Source organism: Cebus imitator, unplaced genomic scaffold, assembly GCF_001604975.1.
Source record: "Cebus imitator isolate Cc_AM_T3 unplaced genomic scaffold, Cebus_imitator-1.0 Scaffold38, whole genome shotgun sequence".
NCBI lineage: Eukaryota > Metazoa > Chordata > Mammalia > Primates > Cebidae > Cebus > Cebus imitator.
In genome coordinates, this window is record NW_016107353.1 from 5,742,520 (window position 1) to 5,763,711 (window position 21,192).

The 21,192-nt window shown below is 47.0% G+C and overlaps 1 protein-coding gene across 1 annotated transcript in view; it reads right to left on the minus strand.

Moving 5' to 3' along the window:
* Positions 1–21,192, minus strand: part of PLXNA2 (plexin A2) — a 222,479-nt gene that overhangs the window by 169,997 nt on the left and 31,290 nt on the right. The window contains exon 3 of the mRNA XM_017525546.2: positions 19,082–19,264. Within this exon, the coding sequence (XP_017381035.1) occupies positions 19,082–19,264 (183 nt within the window). The remainder of the gene's footprint in view (positions 1–19,081; positions 19,265–21,192) is intronic.

Here is a 21,192-nt window from a genome sequence, read left to right on the forward strand (position 1 = left end):
TCTTCCCCCTCCCCACTATTCTCATCTCCTTTCCTTCTTCTAAAATATTTACTGAATGTCTTTTACATTAGCTGATACTGTAGGTAGAGGGATAATAAATGCAGCCCTTATCCTGAAATCGCTGTGTGTACTGAGGGGAGGGAGAGGGAAAAGGAAAAGGACAGTTATAATGGTAACACAGTACTACTGTTTCCTGAGTCTGTACTCTATTTTGGACACTGATCTATGTGCTTTACGTGTATTAACTCATTTACATGTCCCTCACAAAGAGCCTAGGAGGCAGAAATTACTATTATTTCCAGTTTGCAACTGAAGAAACAGGTACAGAGGGGTGAAGTTAATGTCACTATGCTGCACAGATATTGAGGGAGATAATCAGGAGTTGAACACAGATACTTTGGTTCCAGGGTCTAGACACTTCTTAACCATGGTGCTCTCCTGCTCTGACAGCCGCATACTTGGGGTGCTACGAAGCACACAGTGGGGGCTTCCTAGAGGAAGTGGTGTATCCGCATGTGGAAGATGAGGAGGTGTTAGTGGGTAGGGGACAGGGAAAGGGGTTTCTAGTCTGAGAACACTGCACACAAAGTCTCGAGGTGAGAACAAGCATGGAGACATGTCAGGGCCAGGGATCCAGGGGGTGATTCTTACCTCCCCGAGTGGACTCCCTCCCCTTGCCTCATGGTGGGACTAAGACACACCCAGTTGATGGGACTCTTACCTTCTGGCCTGATTTGGTTTTCTCAGTACGGATTTGGAGCTACCTCTTCAGGTTCCTCTCTCAGCCCATGCTGCCTGATTTGGCATTATGACCAAGACCATGATCCTGACTTTGTCTCCTGTGTGTAGCCTTCAAGAGTCCACTCTTTCCATGTGCCCTGATCAGTTCTCCTGGCCTGGGCTCTCTGGCTCCTCTGGCTCACATCTGAGCCCTAATCTGAATTCTTCCAGGATTGTCTTGTCCTGCTGCCATGGATACTGGGTTTGGGGATGGTGTGTGTGAGTGTGTGTGTGTGTGTGTGTGTGTGCGTGTGTGTGTGTGTGTACATATGGCCGGTGGTAAGTGCAGTGCAGATACGCCTTGTCCTACTGCCATGGACACTGGGTTTTGGGATGGGGTGTGTGTGTGTGTGTGTGTGTGTGTGTATGCATATATGGCAGGTGGTAACTGTGGTGCAAGTATGTCTTGTCCTGCTGCCATGGACACTGGGTGTGGGTATGGGGTATGTGTGTGTGTTTGTGTGTGTGTGTGTGTGGGTATATGGCAGGTGGTGAGTATGGTTCAGGTATGCCTATGTGGTGCAGGGTAGATAACATGTGATGATCAAGCAGACCTAAAATGTCATCATCTGCCATTTGAACCTTTTCTATAAGCAGCAAAAAACATCATACTCCTAACCCTAATTGATGAAATAGATAAATGAGAACAATGAAAGTAAGATGCGTTGACTGAAGGAGGGTGGAGTTGGGAGTGGCCACCTAGAGCTCAAAGGCACACTGCTTAAAAACTATTAGACACAGGGTCTTAATATTTTAGGGTCATAAACAGCTTTGAGAATCTACGTAAGCAATGGGCCTGCTACACACAAAAAAACCTAAAGATACAAATGTTTGTAAAACATTTTTCTGGTAGATCACGGACCCCCTGGATCATGGAACATGGATGAAAAACCCTGTGCATCCAACTACTGCAATATTCTGTTCCTACCGATTTTGGAAGGGAGGGTTACAAGGTTTTGGCTGCTGCAGCACAGTGAATGATGAAACCCAGATAGTCCTGGCATGGCTCCATTTGCTCAAAGACAGCAGAGGCCCAAGGTTTGGAAAGCACAACCCTTTCTGTGCTCACATTTCTATGACAAGGGCATTGGTGTTAACATTACTCCCTCATAGCCCTAGGGCCCCTTGGTGCCAGAGATAATTTGTGCTTCTGTTTCCACAGTGGCCTAATGCTACTTAGCTCACACATCTAGGCAATGATTAGTGTGGACAAAGGATGGGCATCCAGGTTCTAATCTCATTGTCATTACTGGGTGATAGTGACAAATCACTTGGCCATTCTGGCCAGTTTCTTCACCCATAATATCACAGCCCGTGGGATTGTCAGGGTTACAAGATAGGATCAAAATGGGCTATACATATGTATGCATATTTATGAAAGCTCTTTATAGAACTGAAACCAATGAACAAGTTTAAGGGCATTAGTATTATCTTGGCATTTAAGAGAATGACAAGGAGATTCATACCAAGAGAGTTGCTCTCAGGCCTTGGAGCCAGGGAGGATAATAAAGATCTCTTTTACTTAGAAAAGGCAAATTGATGCCCAGGATATTAAAAAAAAAAAATTGTCTGGGCTGGGTGCAGTGGCTCACACCTATAATCCCAGGACTTTAGGAGGCCAAGGCAGAAGGATCACTGAAGCACAAGAGATTGAGGCTGTAGTGAGCTATGATCGCACGTCTGCATTGCAGCTGGGGTAACAGAGGTGGTGAGTGTGGTGCAGGTATGGCTATTACCCAGAGTACATAACATGATGATTAAGCAGAACTAAAATGTCATCATCTGCCATTTGCACCTTTTTTTTTAAAAAACAAAAACATCATATTCCTAACCCTAATAGAAGAAATAGATGTCTCTAAAAATATTTTTAATGTAAAATAAATAACTAAAAATTTTATTAAAAAAATTTTTTTTAATGAAAAGGATCATTCACCCGTGAGTCCTGGGGGTGGGATGTTAAGGGGGTTCATGGCTTAGGGCACATAGCTCTGGACAACCCAGCAATGGTTTGTAATCCTGGAGTCATTTACTCCATCTTTTAGGCCTATCCCTCAGCCAAGGAAAGAGACTCTGAGAAGAGCCTCTTGCCGCAGTTCCCCTGGTACTTGTGCTCAGGTTGGGGCCCCTGTCTGCTACTAGATGCAAATCAATTCCAAGTTCACAGTGATGGGAAAACTAGAAGGCTCTTCATAAGGTCCACCTGCTGTTAATGAGCTGATCAGGGGGAAAAGGCCAAGTGAAAATGAACAGTCACTACCTTGAGTCACCGGAGTGCTCCACGCAGCCTGCCCGACGTATGTGTTTTATGCAGTGCTCAGGCTGCCGGTGCCTGAAGCCTGAAGGCAGGTTTATGAGATTAAAGCCCAGTGCCCAATAAATAATTTAGCAGCTTACTGCAAAAAAAAAAAAAAACAAAAACAAAAAAACATACATGCAGTATAATAGCTACTATCTCCAGCAGTCTGATGTGTACATACATTTTAAATGCACATCACTTTCATCTACATGCCTCCATTTGATGTAGAGTCCAAAACCAAATAAGGAAAAGAAAAAGAACACCATTACCTCCATCCTGTCTATACATCCTGCCACCGAGATGGGGCAGATGAGAAGCAAAACCACACGATGCAGTCATTATTCAGGGCTTTGCTGGCTGTCCTTCTCCACCTCCCAGACCCTTCATTGCCTTCTTTGCTTTTGATTGCTGTTTTTGTGTGTGTCGGAAAAATCAGAATCTCCACTGTTCTAGTATTCATTCAGAATTTGGCTTTCTTTTCCTAGTGGTGTCTTTTCTGGAGTAAAGCTGGCTCAAGGTGCTGTTTCCTGCAGTGTCCTATGTGACTTGCTCGTGGGTACAGCTCAAAAGGTAGTATAAATAAGAATCACCACCGCGGCCACCAGAGTCCAGGCTGAAGTTTGAATATGCCAGAAGTAGCGGTGATGGATTGGGGAGACTTGAACTTGGCAACAAGGGAGCGGAAGAGTACTGGAGAAGGGAGGAGGAAGGGGTAGGGGTGGGTGTCACAAGAAGAGTAAGTGGTAGAAGGCAGAGAAAGTTGCAAGAAGTTGCTCCAAGATCTAGAAGCATCAGTGGGAAGTGAGTGGCATGTAGTGACTTAGGTAGCAGCATGAGCTAGCAGGAGAAAATGATGCCAAAGCGAGCCTTCTGATTGGAAAGTTTGCTGGTTCTGATCACAGTTAAGGGATGCATGGCTTCACTGGGGGAGACAGACATGAGGGAGAGTGGTAAAAGTTCCCTCTAGTTTTTGTGGCGTTCTAAGATGGTGACAACCACTTCTGCCCCAGTCTCTTGACTCTCCTTCTCTGAGTAGGGGAGACCCACAGGCATACCAGGCACTGGGCTTGTACAAGACTCCACCAAGCTTATCCCGCCCCCTGCTTTTTGCACCTCCATGGCCTTGGCTGCATTTACTGCCAGTGGCTGTGGTTTATCTCCCATTGTTTATGGCCTGGGACAGGCTGCCTACAAATAGCTCCCCAAAGAGTGGGGAGATTCAGGCATCTGCCATTCTGTGAAGCTCTTTCCAGAAATGAAAAGGACAGTCATAAAATGTTTTTTGGGGGGGTTAAGGGTGGGTAACATGCATCATAAAAAGCGTAACGGACTAATGCTAATACACAGGCTGGCTGCAGCCCAGGGGTGTCTGCTGAGCTCAGACATAAATACTGGGGAGGCACCAAGGAGACAGATTTTTTATTTCTTTGATTTGATGGTGGGGGGAGGTTGGGCATATTTTTTCCTTCATTTCTCTGTCTATGACCATTCCTCTGGGGATACCACCAATCTGTCTGAGACTGAAAATACCCAACATTTTACAGCTTCAAGAGGGGCAGCAATTAGACTACTGGGAAGACTGGAGGTGCAAGGAAGGGGGTGGGTACATTATATGGCCTCGTGGGGGAGTCTAATTTTGGGTTTTGGTTGTACCATACAAGATCTTGCTAGTGACAAGATAACTGAAGAGGGTGAGTACAGTTACGTTGAGCGTATGACTGAATGCATCTATGAGTAACCGTGAACTTGCCCAACATCAGGCACATTTCCAATATTGCAGGAACTGATTAATGTTTTCTATTTAGCTGGAACCAAAACAACAGCAACACCAACAATCACCCAGCCGGAATCCCATCCCTGCTCAACTTCAGGTATGAAAAGTAAAATACCTGTTTGGCAATTAATAAAAAATTCAAGTACTTGAGGACTCAACCAAACACACTGTTTCCTAGGATTTTATGTGAAAAAATACCCATGTTCTCTGCTAGTGTTGGCCATTGGCCAATTGCTCTCTAGCCACACATTTACCTTTAAGCATGCAGGTACACAGAGTGGGTAAATATACAGTGTGTCTGTGGGGCAGAGGACATAAGGGAATGCAAATCCTGTGTTTTAGTTTTAGTTTTGGGTAGCCTTAGTTTTGGGTGATGCTGAGACGCTCTTGCTCCTTTCTCCCTATCATGGAGGTGCTGAACACCTGTGAGTTTGTGGTGGTGTCCTGAGAACTGAATTGGAGAATGGACTCAGTCCACGTAAGACACTGGGTTAACTGAGACGAAAGGCAAACAGCAGAAAGCATGGCAGGGTGGGGGGCAAAAGCTCCTGCTTACCCTTGTTGCGTGTAGAGAGAAAAAGACTGGAGGCATTTGGAATTCATATTCCACTGTGCCATTTGCTTTGGAGAAATTAATTTTCCGTGTGTTTGTCCCTGAGAATGGGTGGAAAATAAAGTGGTATTCAGCAGAATGAGTGACAAGAGCCAGAGTGGAGGTTAAAAAAGAAAGCTACCTCTTTTGTCCTTTGTATCTGGGTACATGTGAGGACAAAGAAAAAGAGGAGTGTGGGGAATTTTAGTAGGTGTACTAGACCTGTGCTAAGAGATTTCTATGCTTGCTGAACCTTATTATAATCTTTCTGAAGTAGGTATTATTATCCCCATTTTAAAGACAAGAACTCTCAACTCTGAATTGCTGAGAGGTTAAATAACTTGGCCAAGGTCACGTACTAGTAAACAGTGGAGTTAGGACCTGAACTCAAACCATTGTCTTCTCTCAACAATTTGAAAATATGAGAGGAAAAAAATCAGTAAATGATGGTTTAGAAGAAAAATCACTTTCAGTCTGAAGATCAAAAGAGCAGGGACTAATGCATCCCTTGTGCCAATTGGTACAAATTATTATTCTAAGTGATAAAGGGAGGTCACCACATGTGCCGTTGTTGGTAAAGGGTTAGATAGCCCCATTCACCCTCAGCCCACATGTGATTACTCAGGTTGAGGGTCAATGGGTCATTGACGGTCACGGAAGCTGAACTGGGGGCTAATTGCAGGAAAAGACTGGGTTTCCTAGTGACTAAATATGCTGCAAATTTACCTGGAAAAGAATCTCAACATGAAAGAGAGCTCATCCTTCCCCAGCATGTGCAGCAGTGAGCTCTATTATGTATGAAGTTAATGGGTTCTCTGTGGCCCAGGGAGCTCTCTGGATGGGGACCCTTGGAATCAGTTGTCAGTAGGGGTCTTGCCTCATCATCCACCTAGAAATGAGGCCCAACTGGGCCCATCAATAGGTGTTTGGCTCAGCCTCTTTCAAACAAGCTTAGGGTATGACGAAAATTCCTCTTCCCTTAGTTGGCTAGTCTCTTAGCCTACATTGACTCTCATTAGGTTAGACATAAAGCAGAACTTCTTGGCTATGAGCTGTCTGAAACTTGACCATGAGCAACCAAGATTGGCTCTGGAACATCCTTTCCTAAATACTTTAAAGAGCAGGAGAGACACCTAATTGCTGCCCACAGCACTGGGTAGGAGTGAACCCTCCCTCCAGCCTCACCTTTGCTTGCTGGTATTTCAGTAAAAGGCCCAATACAAATATAGAATGTATAATTTTCACATCATTCTTGGCAAATCCCAGGTGCGCCCCATTAGCAGGGTTCCAAGGATGCCATTTTCTATCAAGAAAAAGACACGCTGCATCGGAGTGCTTAGCTCAGGACCCTATTAATAGCAATCCTAATTATATGGCTGCAAATTTAATTCATAGCAATGATTAGTGTCAGAATCAAAGGCATCAGGCATCAATATTGATGGAATTGCATAAGCCCTATAAACAGAGAACAAGCATTCGGGCGCATCCCCCTAGGAGTGGTCTGCTGTTAACTATTGCATTAATGTCTCTTCCAATTTTGCCAGATCAAAATGACTCCATTTCTCAGTGTTCTCCTCCTCCCCACTGAAACCTTTGCCTGGCCAGCTCTGAATGGGTATGACTGGCACACAAAAGATCCCAGACAACGTCTTTGAAGAAGAGCCCGGGGGCTCCGAGGGATGCATGGGTGATGGGCCCCGGCCCCACGCTTTACCCAGCAGCTTTTGGCCTTGTCAGCAACACTCCTTTGTCTCTCCTTCAGAAAGCCCATGGCAAACAATGATGCCTGGAGAAAGGGGAGTCAGCTGGGGACTGTGTGTGGCACAAAAGGCTGCCACCCCGTCCATTGTGACCCAGGCTGAGAGGGGCGGGGAGGTGGAGGAGGAGGCCGAGGAGAGGGAAGCAAGCAAGACAGCGTGTGCCGAGGTGACAGCTGCCATGTCCCGGGTTTCCAGGGCACCGTCACTCAAAAGAGGAGAGGTGGCCCTTCTCCTCTCCTCCTATGCATCTTCTTGCAGCTCTCCATCAGGCAGGTGGTAGGCTACATGCGGACAAATGGAAGCGTAGAGAAGTTCAACTGAATGCTAAAAAGCTAGTGGTTAAAAGCACAGGTCTGGGGTCAGAGAGCTCTGGATTCAAATCCCAGCTCTCCAAGGAGTAGCAGTGTGACTGCCAAGTTACTTAGTTTTGTTGAGCCTCAGCTTGCTATATGTAAAACAGAAATAAGACGAATCATTTTTATAATTTGCAAGGGTTAATGAGGCTTAACTGAACCAAAACAAAACACTTAGCTCAGGGCTTCGCATCTAGTAAGTGCTTAATTTATAGTGGATCCCTTACGCCTACCCCATCCAAAAAAATGGCATTCCTAGAGAGAGGACTAACATGTAAGACTCGAGGGCTCCAATTCAGTGTTCTTCTGATTTGTCAGAACTTCTCAGCCCTCAGGCAAGAACTTAAGTAGGCCTCCCTGCTGGGCAGGTTCTGGTATGAGCTGTCTCATACCAGAGACAGCTGTCACATGGAGTGAGGGCTTAGGGATGCTGGTCACCCTAGATCAAGGTTGCATAGTCAGGCCGGGTACAGGAAGCTCAGCTGGACTCTTAGCTCCAGGGTAAATAATCCCTAGATCAATTTTAACCTCTGCATAGGAAATGCCTGCATGCTACAGTGAGGCTAAGGTCCATCTGATGTTTTGTGCAGAAAGAATGTTCTTTAAAATGATATAGAGAAGGGACCAAAAATTGGAATTCAGAAACCTGGATTCTAATCTTGCCTCTGTGGGTAAGAACCTGGGTGAGTTTCAGCAGATCACTCCACCTTTCCAGCCCTCAGCTGTCTCATCCATAAAATAGAACGATACACATCTTACTTGTCCAAAGTCAGTAGACCAGACCAGTTTTCTGAGGTCCCCTCCGGCTATGAAATCTATGATACACATTTCAGGGAAGACTCTTGATCTTGCTTGATAGTGTCAACCTTCTCTCTTGGGGGCCTTAACCCGAATTCCCCAGCCTCTTTGCCTGAATTGTCAAGCGTGGGAACCCCAGATTTGTTATTAAAGCCTGTTGATGCCCCTTCTCCTTCCAGATTAGCTGGGAGACACTCAGCCTTTGCCACAGAAACGAGAACACAGGGTAGGATAGGGATAGCTGACTGGAACAATCCCAGTGGCACCAGCTCCTGAACTTCTTTCTCGCCTTGGAGCCTAGAAAACTTTTTGGAGGCTGAGGCCAGGAGACAGGTAGAACTCCAGGAAGACTTAGAAGGCCAGAGCTCCAGATTCATCTTCACCACATTCAGCTCCATGTACTTCCTGCTTCCCTGGACAGAGGGGGCACATGTTACCACGAAGGAAAGAGATGTTCAAGTAGCCATAAGCTCTTAGCTTGATCATCTTGGGCTACACAAGTGACTTAGGTATATGCTGGGCCCATCTCAACCCTGAAGTATTTGTAGTTCTGGTTCCAATTTCTACATCTTCGCTTGATTTGCAACTTGACCCTAGGTAAATCAATAATCTCTGAATTTCAGAATCACCATCTGCAACAGAGCAGTGGAATACCCCAATCCCTTTATTTATTTATTTATTTTTTTGAGATGGAGTCTCACTCTATGGCCTAGGCTGGTATGCAGTGATGCAATCACAGCTCCCTGCAACCTCCGCATCCCAGGTTCAAGGGATTCTCTTGTCTCTTGCCTCAGCCTCCTGAGTAGTAGCTGGGATTATAGGTGCCTGCTACCAGGCCCACCTAATTTTTTTTTTTTTTTTTGTAATTTTAGTACAGATAGGGTTTTACCATGTTGGCCAGCCTGGTTTCAAATTCCTGACCTCAGGCAATCCACCCACCTCTGCCTCCCAAAGTGCTGGGATTACAGTCATGAGCCACCATGCCTAGCCTCCAATCCTTCTTGATCATCTGAAAATTATATGGGATTATTGAATCAAAGAGAATTTGGAACTCTGGCAGAAAAACACGATCATAGTACAGGAGTGGCAGTGGTAACACTGGTGGGAGGAGTCACTCTAGCAGTAATCGAGGTGGTAGCAGTGATGACTGCCGTTTATTAAGCATCTACTACGTCAAGATCTGCGGTAGGTATTATATATCCTCCATGTCCGATAGGCATAGCAATCTTGCCAGGCAGGCATGGGTGATCCAGATGAGTAAACTCAGGTCCCCTCAGATCACACAAGTCACCCGAGGCAGAGCTGCATAGCACCAGGATATTGTGGTTGGTGTGGAGGCATGCAAAGGGGGAGAATGAGCCCATTTTAGTTAATTCTGCAAAGCTGCAGCAGAGGAACTGACACTTCCCCAGCCCCACCCTGGGGAGGGGGTCAGTACATATTGTTTGGTGATATGAGACTCGGAAACCTCTCACTGGTGACTAATGCAACTGGATGCCAAAGTCCAGCAGGATTAGATTAGTTCAGCTCAGCTGGTCCCGTCTTCTAAGCATTTTTTCCCATGACTCAGGGCTGGGGGTAGGGGGCAGGATTCTCTTCGTCTAACTGACCTTACAAACATGTCACTGAAAAGGAGCCTGATCTGACAGCTTCACTACCCCAGGGAGCCAGTGAAGAACTAGGGTTTTGGGGAAGCCTCAAAGATAGCAGTAATAATAGAAAGCTCTTTCGTGCCAAGCACTATATTAAACACTTTTTACACATGATGTTATTGAATCCTTGCAACAAACATGCAAATTGTTTATTACTACCCCACTCCACAGAAAAAAAAATCGAGGTTCACAAGTTAAGTCACAATTGTAGTAATGTTTAAGTGCACATATGCTCATGTGCCCAAGTCTGCACTCCATCCCTTCCATGAATTCTTTCTTTATGGTCTATTTTTTTTCCTTAGCACTTACCACCGTCTAAACATACTACATATTGTGCTTACTTATGTTGTTTGTTTGACTTTCCACATTAAGGTATAATCTCCATCAGGGCAGGCATTTTTCTTTTCTTGAGATGGACTCTCACTCTATCCCCCAGCCTGGAGTACAGTGGCACCAATCTCTGCTCACGACAACTTCCACCTCCCAGGTTCAAGCAATTCTCCCACCTCAGCCTCCTGAGTAGCTGGGTTTATAGGCATGTGCCACCATGCCCAGCGAATTTTTGTACTTTTAGTAGAGATGAGGTTTCACCATGTTGACCAGGATGGTCTTGAACTCCTGACCTCAGGTGATCTGCCTGCCTTGCCCTCCCAAAGTGCTGGTATTACAGGTGTGAGCCACCACACCTCGCCAGGGCAAGCATTTTTGACATTTTTTTCCATTTTTTTTTTTTTTTTTGAGATGGAGTTTCACTCTTGTTGCCCAGGCTGGAGTACAATGGCCTGATCTCAGCTCACCACAATCTCTGCCTCTTAGGTTCAAGTGATTCTCCTGACTCAGCCTCCTGAGTAGCTGGGATTACACGCATGTGCCACCATGCCTGGATAATTTTGTATTTTTAGTAGAGATGGGGGTATCTCCATGTTGGTCGGGCTGGTCTCGAACTCCCGACCTCAGGTGATCTGCCCACCTCGGCCTCCCAAAGTGCTGGGATTACCTCACCCAGCCGATAGTTTTATTTTCTACTGCTCTACACCAAGCTCCTGGCACACAGTAGATATTCAATAATGAATTATTTCATTTAATCCTAATTGTAATCTTATGATGCAGGTGCATGAATTGTCCTCATTTTACATTGAAGAATTGAAGCTCAGAGGTCACACAGCTAGTAGGATGGAGTCAGGACTGGGTCTCTCCTAAGCCCCTATACTCTTTGTTGTGCAAATTGGTCCCTATTCGAAGGTAGGAGAGGGAACCAGTTGGTTTTTGTAAGTCCCTTCCAACTCAGAGATCTATGTCCATGTTCCAAATCCACAGACAAGCAAGGGTTAATGGCATAAAAATATATATGGTCTGTATTTTCCTAAAAATAAGACATCTGTAAACACCAGCACCTTGGCCACTTGAAAATTTTGCATAGCCTATTTGGGTCACCTGAGTTCTGTGAGTTTGAGTCATTACTCCCATCCCCCCTGTCCCCAAAACACAGTTCTCTGTGTTTCACCTGCTCTGCAATAAGGCCCAGAGCTGCAGGGGCTCCCTGTTAAGACTGCAAAACAGCCAGCTGAATACACAGCCTGATGCCTCATACAAGAATTGTCTAAGATTGAAGTGTATTAGAAACTACACAAAAAGTACAAAAAATAAATGAGTCTTTAGTTTCTCCCCTTTCAGTATGGCTCTGGGAGATCAGGACCTCCTTCCCTGGGGTCTGCTGGGGATCTGGATAGAGCCCACATCCCCTGTCTACACCTGCCACGGCCAAGGAAGGGGATGGTGCTGGCTAGAGTGTTTGTGTCAAGGGGGGTGGGAATGGGGGATTCTGTAAATATGCCCCTTTCTTGTGCCAACCAAATGCAGCCTTTCCCAGCTTTCAGAAGACCAGTTCTGGGGACCCAAGAGGCCTATAAAACAACAAAACAAACAGCGAGCTTGGCGGCGGGAACCCGGGCAGGGAGCCAAACTCATTACTAGGGATGTGGTGGTGAGCTCCCTGAGCCACCACCCCACCCCTTCCATGCAGGCTCCGGGGAAGGGGAGAGGGTCTGTGCGCCCCACCGCCCCAGTCCCCAGCATTGCTGAGATCCCTGGGAGAGTCAGGATATCAGTCGGGCCGTCTCAGGTCCCAGGAGAGCCACTGGGTCTCTTAGATGTGGACCTGCAGCTCCGGCTGTTTACTCAATCAAGGGTTCACACTGAGAGACAAGTGAATCATTTCCACTCAGAGGAATGAGTGGCTATTGTTTGGTGGGGTTGGCACAGAGAGAAAGGCATGTTTCTCAGTTTTTCATCCAACTTGGCCTTCCGTCCGCCAAGGCAACTCCACCCCATGAGGGGAGCCAAGTAACAGGTTAGTGTGTCTGGGGAGAAAGTCTAAAGGCCAATGTCAATATTGGCATTGGAGGGTGAGGGTGAGCACATAACCTTGGGCAAGACATTTAGTATCATTACGGCTCAGTGTCCTACATCTGTAAAATGGGGTAGAGATGCAGGGGCAATCAGCACGCTCAGTTGAAGTATTTGAGGAAGATGAAAAGAACCACGGAAAGGTATCTTGTAAACAGCCAGTGTTATCAAATAACTGAGTAATACTCCCAGGGCTGGGGAGAGTTAATACTTTGGTGCTCCTGATGGATTCTTTCCGACGCCAAAGCTGCTGCTGCAAGAAGCTCACGGTTTTCCTGGCTTTGCTTAGTAAATCGTTTGTGCGATTACAAAGAGAAGAATAGAATTGGGAAGTCAGGGCTTCCTGTGGGCTGGGGACCGGAGACCTTGGGTTGGTATGTCCCTTAGGGACAGGCAGAAAGGATTTTCTTTTAAAGATTTCACAGGCATTTCAGCGGCCACCATTAGCTAACGGGAAAGAAGGCAGTGTCAGCATAGGCCAGGGCTCTCCCCAGAGCTTGGAAAGCCTCCGAGGATTTGCAAAGATGTCTCAGGAGCCCTAGAAAGAGAGGTTGGTGGGGAAGGCAGTGGTTCCCTGGGCGTTCTTGCCTGCTTCCCTGCCATACACCAGCCTGCATCTGATCCAGGTGAAGCAGATGGCTATCTGTGCTGTCCTGGGGCCCTCCAGGCAACAGTGTAAATGCTGTCCCCTTCTTCCAGCCAACATTTCCGAGATTACCACCCCACCCTCTTCCAGATGTTGTTAACCAGAAAACAAACTCCTTTCCTGTTACCCACCAGAAGTTGTCCTGTTTCCTTGACTCCTCAGGCCACTGCCACGCCAACCCTCCTCCTCCCCACACCGACCTACCGACTCATCATACCTTCCTTCCTTTGCAACCAGCCACATCAACAGGAGTCACTGTTGGTGTCTGGTTCTATTTCAATTAGTACAAATAGATGTCTGGCATAGGATAGGCACCCAATACATTTGAGGTCACTTTCATGAGCACCTCATATGTATCTGGCAGTGGGGATGGGATGATGAATGTGAAAAGGAAGGTCCCTGCCCTCAAGGACCTGTGCATCTCAAGAGAGATAGACACCTTAGCAGCTACTCCCTTGTCATATGCTGTGGGGTCTAGGAGGATGGCACGCACAGTGGTCGAAGGGACAGGGTAGAGAACATGTCACAATGCTTGAGCAGCGGAAGTTTCTGGTGGGGAGAGAAAAGAGAGCCAGCAGCATCTGCTGCTTTTAAGGTTCCTGGGACTGAGAGGCTAGGGGGCCCTGGCAAAACACCACCCTCCAGCTTCTGCAAGAAGTCCCGCAAGGAGCCCTGTAGGGATGTGAAAGCTGGGCTGAGGCAGCAGTTCAGCAGCTGCAAATGGAAGGAAGAAACCAAAGGAACTTCACCCTGGACCCAAGACTGTCCTTCCTTCCATTGTCCCGGCATCTTTCCCTTGCTCAGCTTGACGCCTTCCCTCTTTTGCCCCATGGCATGTGTTTGATTTGCCTCCTGTCTCCTCCCTGAAACCTGGAAAATCCTGTGAAAGGAGTTTGCAGTTCCTGTTGCCACTCTTCCTCCATCTGCTTTGATGTTTGCACTCCATTTCTATCAATCATCTGGACTTCCACCACGTGTTCTTAACCAGGAGGGATGCTGTCAGGAGGAGCTGGACCCAGGCCCCAGATACCCTGCTTTTCCTTCCCCTGCATCTTCCCCCACATCTGCATGTCCTCATTATCCTGGCCATACTTCCCTCTGTCAGTGCCAAGCCCTTCCTACCTGACCCTGAGGGGCTTTCCACTACATTGAGGGCAGGCTCAAAGGCAGCCTCACTCCAAAGCCCACATCCAGGGGGCCTTGGCCTTCCTCTTTCTGCTCCTCTTCTGTGCCTCAGCCTGTCCTCTTTCATCACACACTTCACTGACAGAGACAGAGAAATAGTGGCGGCATCACTGAAAAGACTGTGAGATTTGAGGCAGGAGTCCCCTTGGCAGCACCCCTGACTGGTGACCATCCAGTCTCTGCTTGCATATTTCCACTGACTAGGACCTCATTCCCTCCTGAGTCAGCTCTTTCCATCATGGGACAGTCTAGCTCTCAGAAACTTCTTCCTTATATGAAGGGGAAAACGGCTTCACTGTCACACCTACCCAGTGGCCCTATTCTGCCCTCTGGGGCCACAATGAATAAGCCTAATTCATCTTCCATAGCTTAATGGCTAAGCCTGCAGATTGTAAAACCAGATAATCATGGTTCAAGTCCTAGCTCTCCATTTTGTTTGCTGTGTGGCTTTATTATTATTTTTTAACCTTTCTTGGCCTCCATTTCCTCATCTTTAAAATGGAGGTGATAACAGCACCTACCTCACAGAGTTATACAAGGAGTAAATGAGTTGATAGTTATAAAGCTCTTCAATAGCATGTGGCACATAGTAAGTGCTCAGTAAATTATGTTATCTAAAGAGAGCTGTTCTATGTCCAGCTTTATTCGCTCTTTTTTCCTTCACACAGCAAGAGTCGCACATCCGTCCAGCTCTGAGTTTATCTGGCACTTGGGTTTGCTTAACACCCTCTTGTGATGTTATCTCCAAGGTAAAGTGGAGTCACTGTGTCTCGTGACATAGAAGCTGTCCTTCTGTTATCGTGATGAAGACTAACTTTGCTGGAGCAATATATCACACAGTTGGCTCACGTCAACCTCATGGTTAGCTAAAATCCCAAGATCCTTTTCACTTGATCTCCTTAGGGCTTAAAGCCTCCCAGGGCTCTCCCTCCCCTCTTACCTGTCCAAGTCTTCCAAGCTCCTCTGCATGTTGGAACTCCATTGCCATGTGCTTTGTACCTTCTCAGTGTGGCACCCAAGGTCTAGAGTACCCTTCTCTCCTCCAACTCATCAGTTCATCTGTCTCATCTAGTCTATAAGCAGACCCTGGTAATTTTCCTCTTCAGTAAAGCCTTGCAGACTGATCACACTAAAGTTGCTGTTTTGCTTGAATTGTTCCACCCTTATGGTGAATCTTTGCATGTCTTCATATCCCCTTAGCTTATGCAAGCATTGCACATAAAGGGCAAGCATTGCACATAAAGGTTTTTTTGTCTGTTTGTTTCTTTGCTTTTTTGAGACGGAGTCTTGCTCTGTCACCCAGGCTGGAGTGCAGTAGCACGATCTTGGCTCATTGCAACCTCCACCTCCTGGGTTCATGTCATTCTCCTGCCTCAGCCTCCCAAGTAGCTGGGACTTCGGTTATACACCACCACACCCAGCTAATTTTTGTATTTTTAGTAGAGATGGGTTTCACCATGTTGGTCAGGCTGGACTTGAACTCCTGACCTTAGGTGATTCATCCGCCTTGGCCTCCCAGAGTGCTGGGATTACAGGCGTGAGCCACCGCACCCAGCCTCACATACAGGTTTTGGGGACTTAACCTTATTCTGTCTGTCCCCTCCACATGTTTGGGGCTCAGAAGGCAGTGGTCTTGTCTAGGGTGTTCTCTATGCGTCTTGCAGAGAGCAGTGGATAAGCAGTTATGTGACAGCACACGAGAGTGCCCTGTGGTCCTATCACTTCTAACAAATCTCTGCTTCCTCTAAACTTCCATACACAGGGACATCCTGTTCCTACAGGCAACAGTGGATGAGGGTTGGACAGCCTGACAGACGCCGGGCCAGGCAGGGAAGAAGTGAGTAGTTCTGACGCACCCGGCTTCCCTTCCCTCTCCAAACTCTTAGGTTTTTTTTTTTCTTTATTTTCCTTCCTGTGTTGAAAGAGCTATGGGGCCTGGACCATAGTAGGGTTTCCTGGGGACATTCCATAAATTCTTCATGGGTTATTTCTCTGGAGAGGGGTGGGAGCAAGTAAGCTGGTAGACAGGAGGCCAGCAGGGACCTGGGTATGAATGTCAAGTACCTCAAAGCTGTGTGGGTGGGAAGGAAGGGTGAGTTGCACAGAGGAGGAAGGAGGGGTGTCATGAGCTCATAGAAACTGCCAAAGAAAAGGCCAAGCAAAGAGTAAGAAGCAGCAGCCAACTCGCAGGTCAGAACAAGCTGTGGGTAGCCACGCCTCCAGCTTTGCTCTTGAACCTGCTGACTTGTCTCCACAGTAACTTGTCCGTCAGGGTTTCAATAGGGCCAGGAGAACTTGGCCAACTCAGGTGTGTGACTTGGGAAGTTGCCAAGCAGACCCCGATGTGTGCTGTGCACGATGCATGGAGATACAGGGAAGGTCAACGCAAGGTCCCTTTGTGTCTGCCTGGCTCCCTTTTCCTTTATTCACTTCTCATCCATCCATTCAGCAAACACTGACTCCTCAATTCACATCTAGATCTGAAGAGAGTGAAGGCATTAGCCCCTAGTTGACCTCTGTAGCAAGCCTGGACCTGAAGATCCTTCTCAGTCTCCCTCCCTGGGCTCTAGAGCTACTTCTTTAAGTAAAACAGTGCCAAATTGGGTGTCAAGTCAAGAAGCAACTTGTCCTAGATCTCTATGCTTGGGCAAGTCAATTTTCTTCTCTGGGCCTCAGTTTCCCGGTCAAATAATGAGAGTATTGGGGCAGGTGATCTCTAAAGTTTCTTAAAGAATGGTTCTATTTTTCACAGCAGTTCTGAGGCCTATCCCATGAGTGAACACTTGGTGAAGGGATTAAGAGGGGAAAAGAGAACAGTCCGTAAAGCATGACCCCTGCCTTTCACAGAACTTTTAAGAGAATCAAGGAGACAAACAGAGTGACACATATGACCTGGAACAGTGATTGAAGGTGGGGAAAGGTGCTGTCACCAGTCTGTGTGGCTTCTGCTGGCCCTTAGAAAGCCTGTGTGCCATCTAGGAAAAGGTGGTCCCTATGGGGAGACTTAGAGGAGTCCCACCAGGCAAATGTCTATACCACAGGGTACATGATGAGACAGGGAGAGCTCAGGCTGGATTTCAACTCCCTCTAGACCTTTAGCCCAATCCTCCTCGGCCAGGCACAATTTGCCCGACTGGATGTGGTGATCCTGGCTGAGCAGGGAAGTAGCCAGCTTCAGGGGTCCAGGCCGAACTGCTTCCTGGTAGAAGCCACTTTTATTTATTTTAATTTTATGTTTATTTTTTTTGAGACAAAGTCTCACTCTGTCACCCAAGCTGGAGTGCAGTGGTGTGATCCTGGCTCACTGCAACCTCTGCCTCCCAGTTTCAAGCGATTCTTCAGCCTCAGCCTCCCAAGTAGCTGGGACTACAGGCATGCACCACTGCGTCCGGCTAATTTTTTTGGGGGGAATGGGGAGTGGGGATTTTTGGTTGAGACAGAGTTTCACTATGTTGGCCAGGCTGGTCTCAAACTCCTAACCTCAGGTGATCTGGCCGCCTCAGCTTCCCAAAATGCTGGGATTGCAGGCGTGGGCTACCACACCCAGCCAGAAGCCACTTATAAATCTTAGCGGAATTTCACAGAGCAACTCCTTCCCTTCCCATTTTGGAAAAGCAAATGCAAGGACCACATTCTTTCTCTCCTCCATGTGCTGAAAAGCCAAGCTAGGGTCCCTAGTCCCAGGCAGAGTGAAGGGCACAGAAGAGGAACATGTAGGCACCTCCACAATAAGCAAGAAAATGGTTAAATGGCTTTGGTATCATGAGAACCAGAAGCATCCTGGAGAGTTTAGCACTGCTAGGTGAACCCAGACCAGTTCTTCTCACCTCCTTTGGCAGTCATTCAGAACAAGCAGAACATGGAAATTCTTCCTCGGGCTCACTCCAGGTTACCCTCCTTCCGCATTCCCAAACAACATCCCTCCCAAGGCTCTAAATGGATTAGGAGGAAAGAGCTCCAGGGTGATGTCAGCATCAAAGGGTGAGACACAGTAAGGTCTTGCATGTTCCTTGATCCACAGGTGCTGGGACCAGGGAAAGGTGGTGGGAGGGTGAGCTTGGGAAACGGGGATTAGCTGAGACGGGAAAGAATGTGGCTGCTATAATCCCACATAATGAACTAGGCGATGCTTCCTCTCTGCACCCTAGGCACTAGACAAGCAGGTACAAGCTGTTGGCTTCAGCCTGCCTCACAAGAGGCCTCCCATGCTGCCAGCCCCCAACAGCCTGTGCCCTCCAGCTGGCAGAAGTGCCCAGGGAGGCACAAGATAAAATGTGTACTTCCGCCTGGCAGCTCACATCTAGGTGGGGAGCTGGGAAGGGAAGAGTCTGTAATTGCAGGAAGAGGAAAGACAGGGGAATGGCCTCTGCTTCAGGCATGTATACCATCAGAGGGCAGCACCCACCGTTTGCCCCAGGTCTTAGAATTGGGACCAGTAATCTGCTTCAACCAACTCTCGATTCAACAAAGACCAGTACAATCAACTTTGCAGGTCCTAGGGAGGGATTTGCGATGTTGGAGATGTATAATGTACATAATCAAAAACTTAGTTTTACTTGATGTGGGAAAGAAGAGCAATTTTTTTTCCCTTTTGCAGATATACCTTCCTAAAGTTTGGAAAATACTGAAATATGCTTGCATTCTTTACATACCCAATGACCGATGGTCGGAGAAAGTAGCTAGAAGAGAAGTCACAAAACTGACCTCTTTTTCACCTTCATTCCCCCCCAAAATAAAAAGTTGCCTGTAGTTAAATCTCTACCAACAGCTACCTTCCAAGAGAGATTCTCTGCTGAGAAGCTGAATGGCATCGGGGTATCTGAGCTCATAGACTCTTACCTTTTTTAGCTTGCCACTCTTAGTTCCCACAAAAACCACGCTGTAGCCATTGTAGACGTAGGAGGCCACTGAGGTCATGCGGTCCCGGCCGGTGGTGTACAGGGTCAGGCCTTCCACTGGAGTCGAGCCTCCAAGCGGCTGGTTGATGTCCAGTCCACAGAAGTTATCATCGATGGGAACCGGCTGGAGAGAAGGGGAAGGAACTGGGGTGAGTAACAGTGGAGGCATGGTGGAGTCTCTATGCAACCCATATCCCCAACTTCCAGCCTTAAGAAGCCAGGCCTCAGAGAGGCAGACATGGGATTTCAAGGCCCTAACACACACTGCAGACAAAAACTCCTCACCAGCTCACCCACAAATTCCATACTGGTTCTTACGAAGCCAGACGAAAGAACAGGCACCAAACTTCCACTCACCTGGAGTCCCCTGCCTCTACCTTTCGGCCAGGAGAACCAGGGTCAATTTGTAAAGCTAATCGCCTGAACTCATTTTCTATTTATTTTAATGTGCCTCAGGACCATAGCATTCTGTGGGGATCTTTCTATTTCAGACAAGGGTTTCTTCAGTGGATAATCAGCTTAAAGGCAACATCACAAGATTTCTTCTACCAGCCCCAAGAGGATTTCTTGTTTGTTTCTTGGGTTGTAGGGTCTCCCTTTGGGCTCAAGAAATTTTAGGCCATTCAATTACTCTGTTGTTTAATATTCACCAGCATGTCACCATGGGAATTCTAGCTCTCTACTAACTAAGACACTGGAAAGAGATAAGAAGTGTCATAATAATACTGGACAGTACCTTATGCTTTAGAAAAGTTAGTTAATCTACATATGTCTCATTTTCTTCCTTTGGAATAATAACTGCCCACCTTTCTGATAGAATTGTGAAGGAACAAATGAAAGAATGTATGCAAAGGATTTGTGTTAAGTTGTCCAACTATTTCCACTATTGTGCATTACAGATCTTCAACAATGTTTCGGTAAATATAACTATGAGAGAATTCCGGAGGTGACGTCCTTCGTATTCCAGCCTTTGAGGAGAGTGGTGGTGTGGCTCCATAATGTATCTGTCAGGAGAGACTGGAGCACGTTTGAAAGAAGATCACCTTGAGCAAGTGAAAAAAAAACTGCTGGACAGAAAGTAGGAAGATCTTTATCCTGATCCCTGTTCTGCCACTAACTGGCTATGAAAATTGGACTATTAGGGTCCTCTTCTAGGGCTGTTAAAGGGAACGATAAATTGATGATTTCTAATATCTCAAGAAAGATCTTAGGTCTCTCATCTAAGAAATAATGAAAGACAAAGACTGCAATGCTTCCTGAGGCAGAGGCTGCTGAGGGGTTTGCATTCTGTACACAGTACCCAGCATGGGGCTGAGCCAGAATGGGTGCTCTGACATGCCCCAGTTAATGGCACAACGTGGAATCCTGTGGCAAACGCTTCAGGCCCTGGGCCAGAAAAAGCCCCGCATCCTGTGGCAGCTGTTCCTTCTGGGTCTGCAAAGGCATCCCAGAGGAGGAAGGAAGTGGCTGTCTAGGAATCATAGAAAGCAGTAGGGCAGCCTGCCCCCTTTCCCTTCAGCCTCCTCCTCCCACCCTCACCAGGGAAGAGCAGGCTGACACATCATCACTCGTTGACAGCCTCATTTCTATGGAATAATTGGTTTATAAGTTATGGCATATGATTTTTTTTTTTAAACCAGGGACTTCCCTTCTTTTGTCTTTTCAGTCCCAGAGGGAGCAGAGGCTTATTTTTTGTGCCTCCATAGTGTTTTGCAGAGAGCTGCTGCTTCTGCTACTGGTAGGAATGATGGTGCCGCACTGGTGTGTATACATTCTTCAGGAAAGGAAACATTTTTAGGTTTAGGTGACTTTTGAATCTGGGATAAGATGGAGTCCCGCAGAGCAGAAGGAACAGGTTACTCAGGAAGGGAGTGAAACTGTGGTATGCTGAAGCCAGCTCACAGGAGATAACTGTGCATTCAGTGGCATCCCATGATGCTTGAAATCAGTCACGATAGGAGTATTTACACCATGGCAGTTGGCAGAGGCTACAAACCAGAGCTTCCCTCTCCCTCCACTGCCTGCATAGAGTCAGTTATTTAATATTTACCA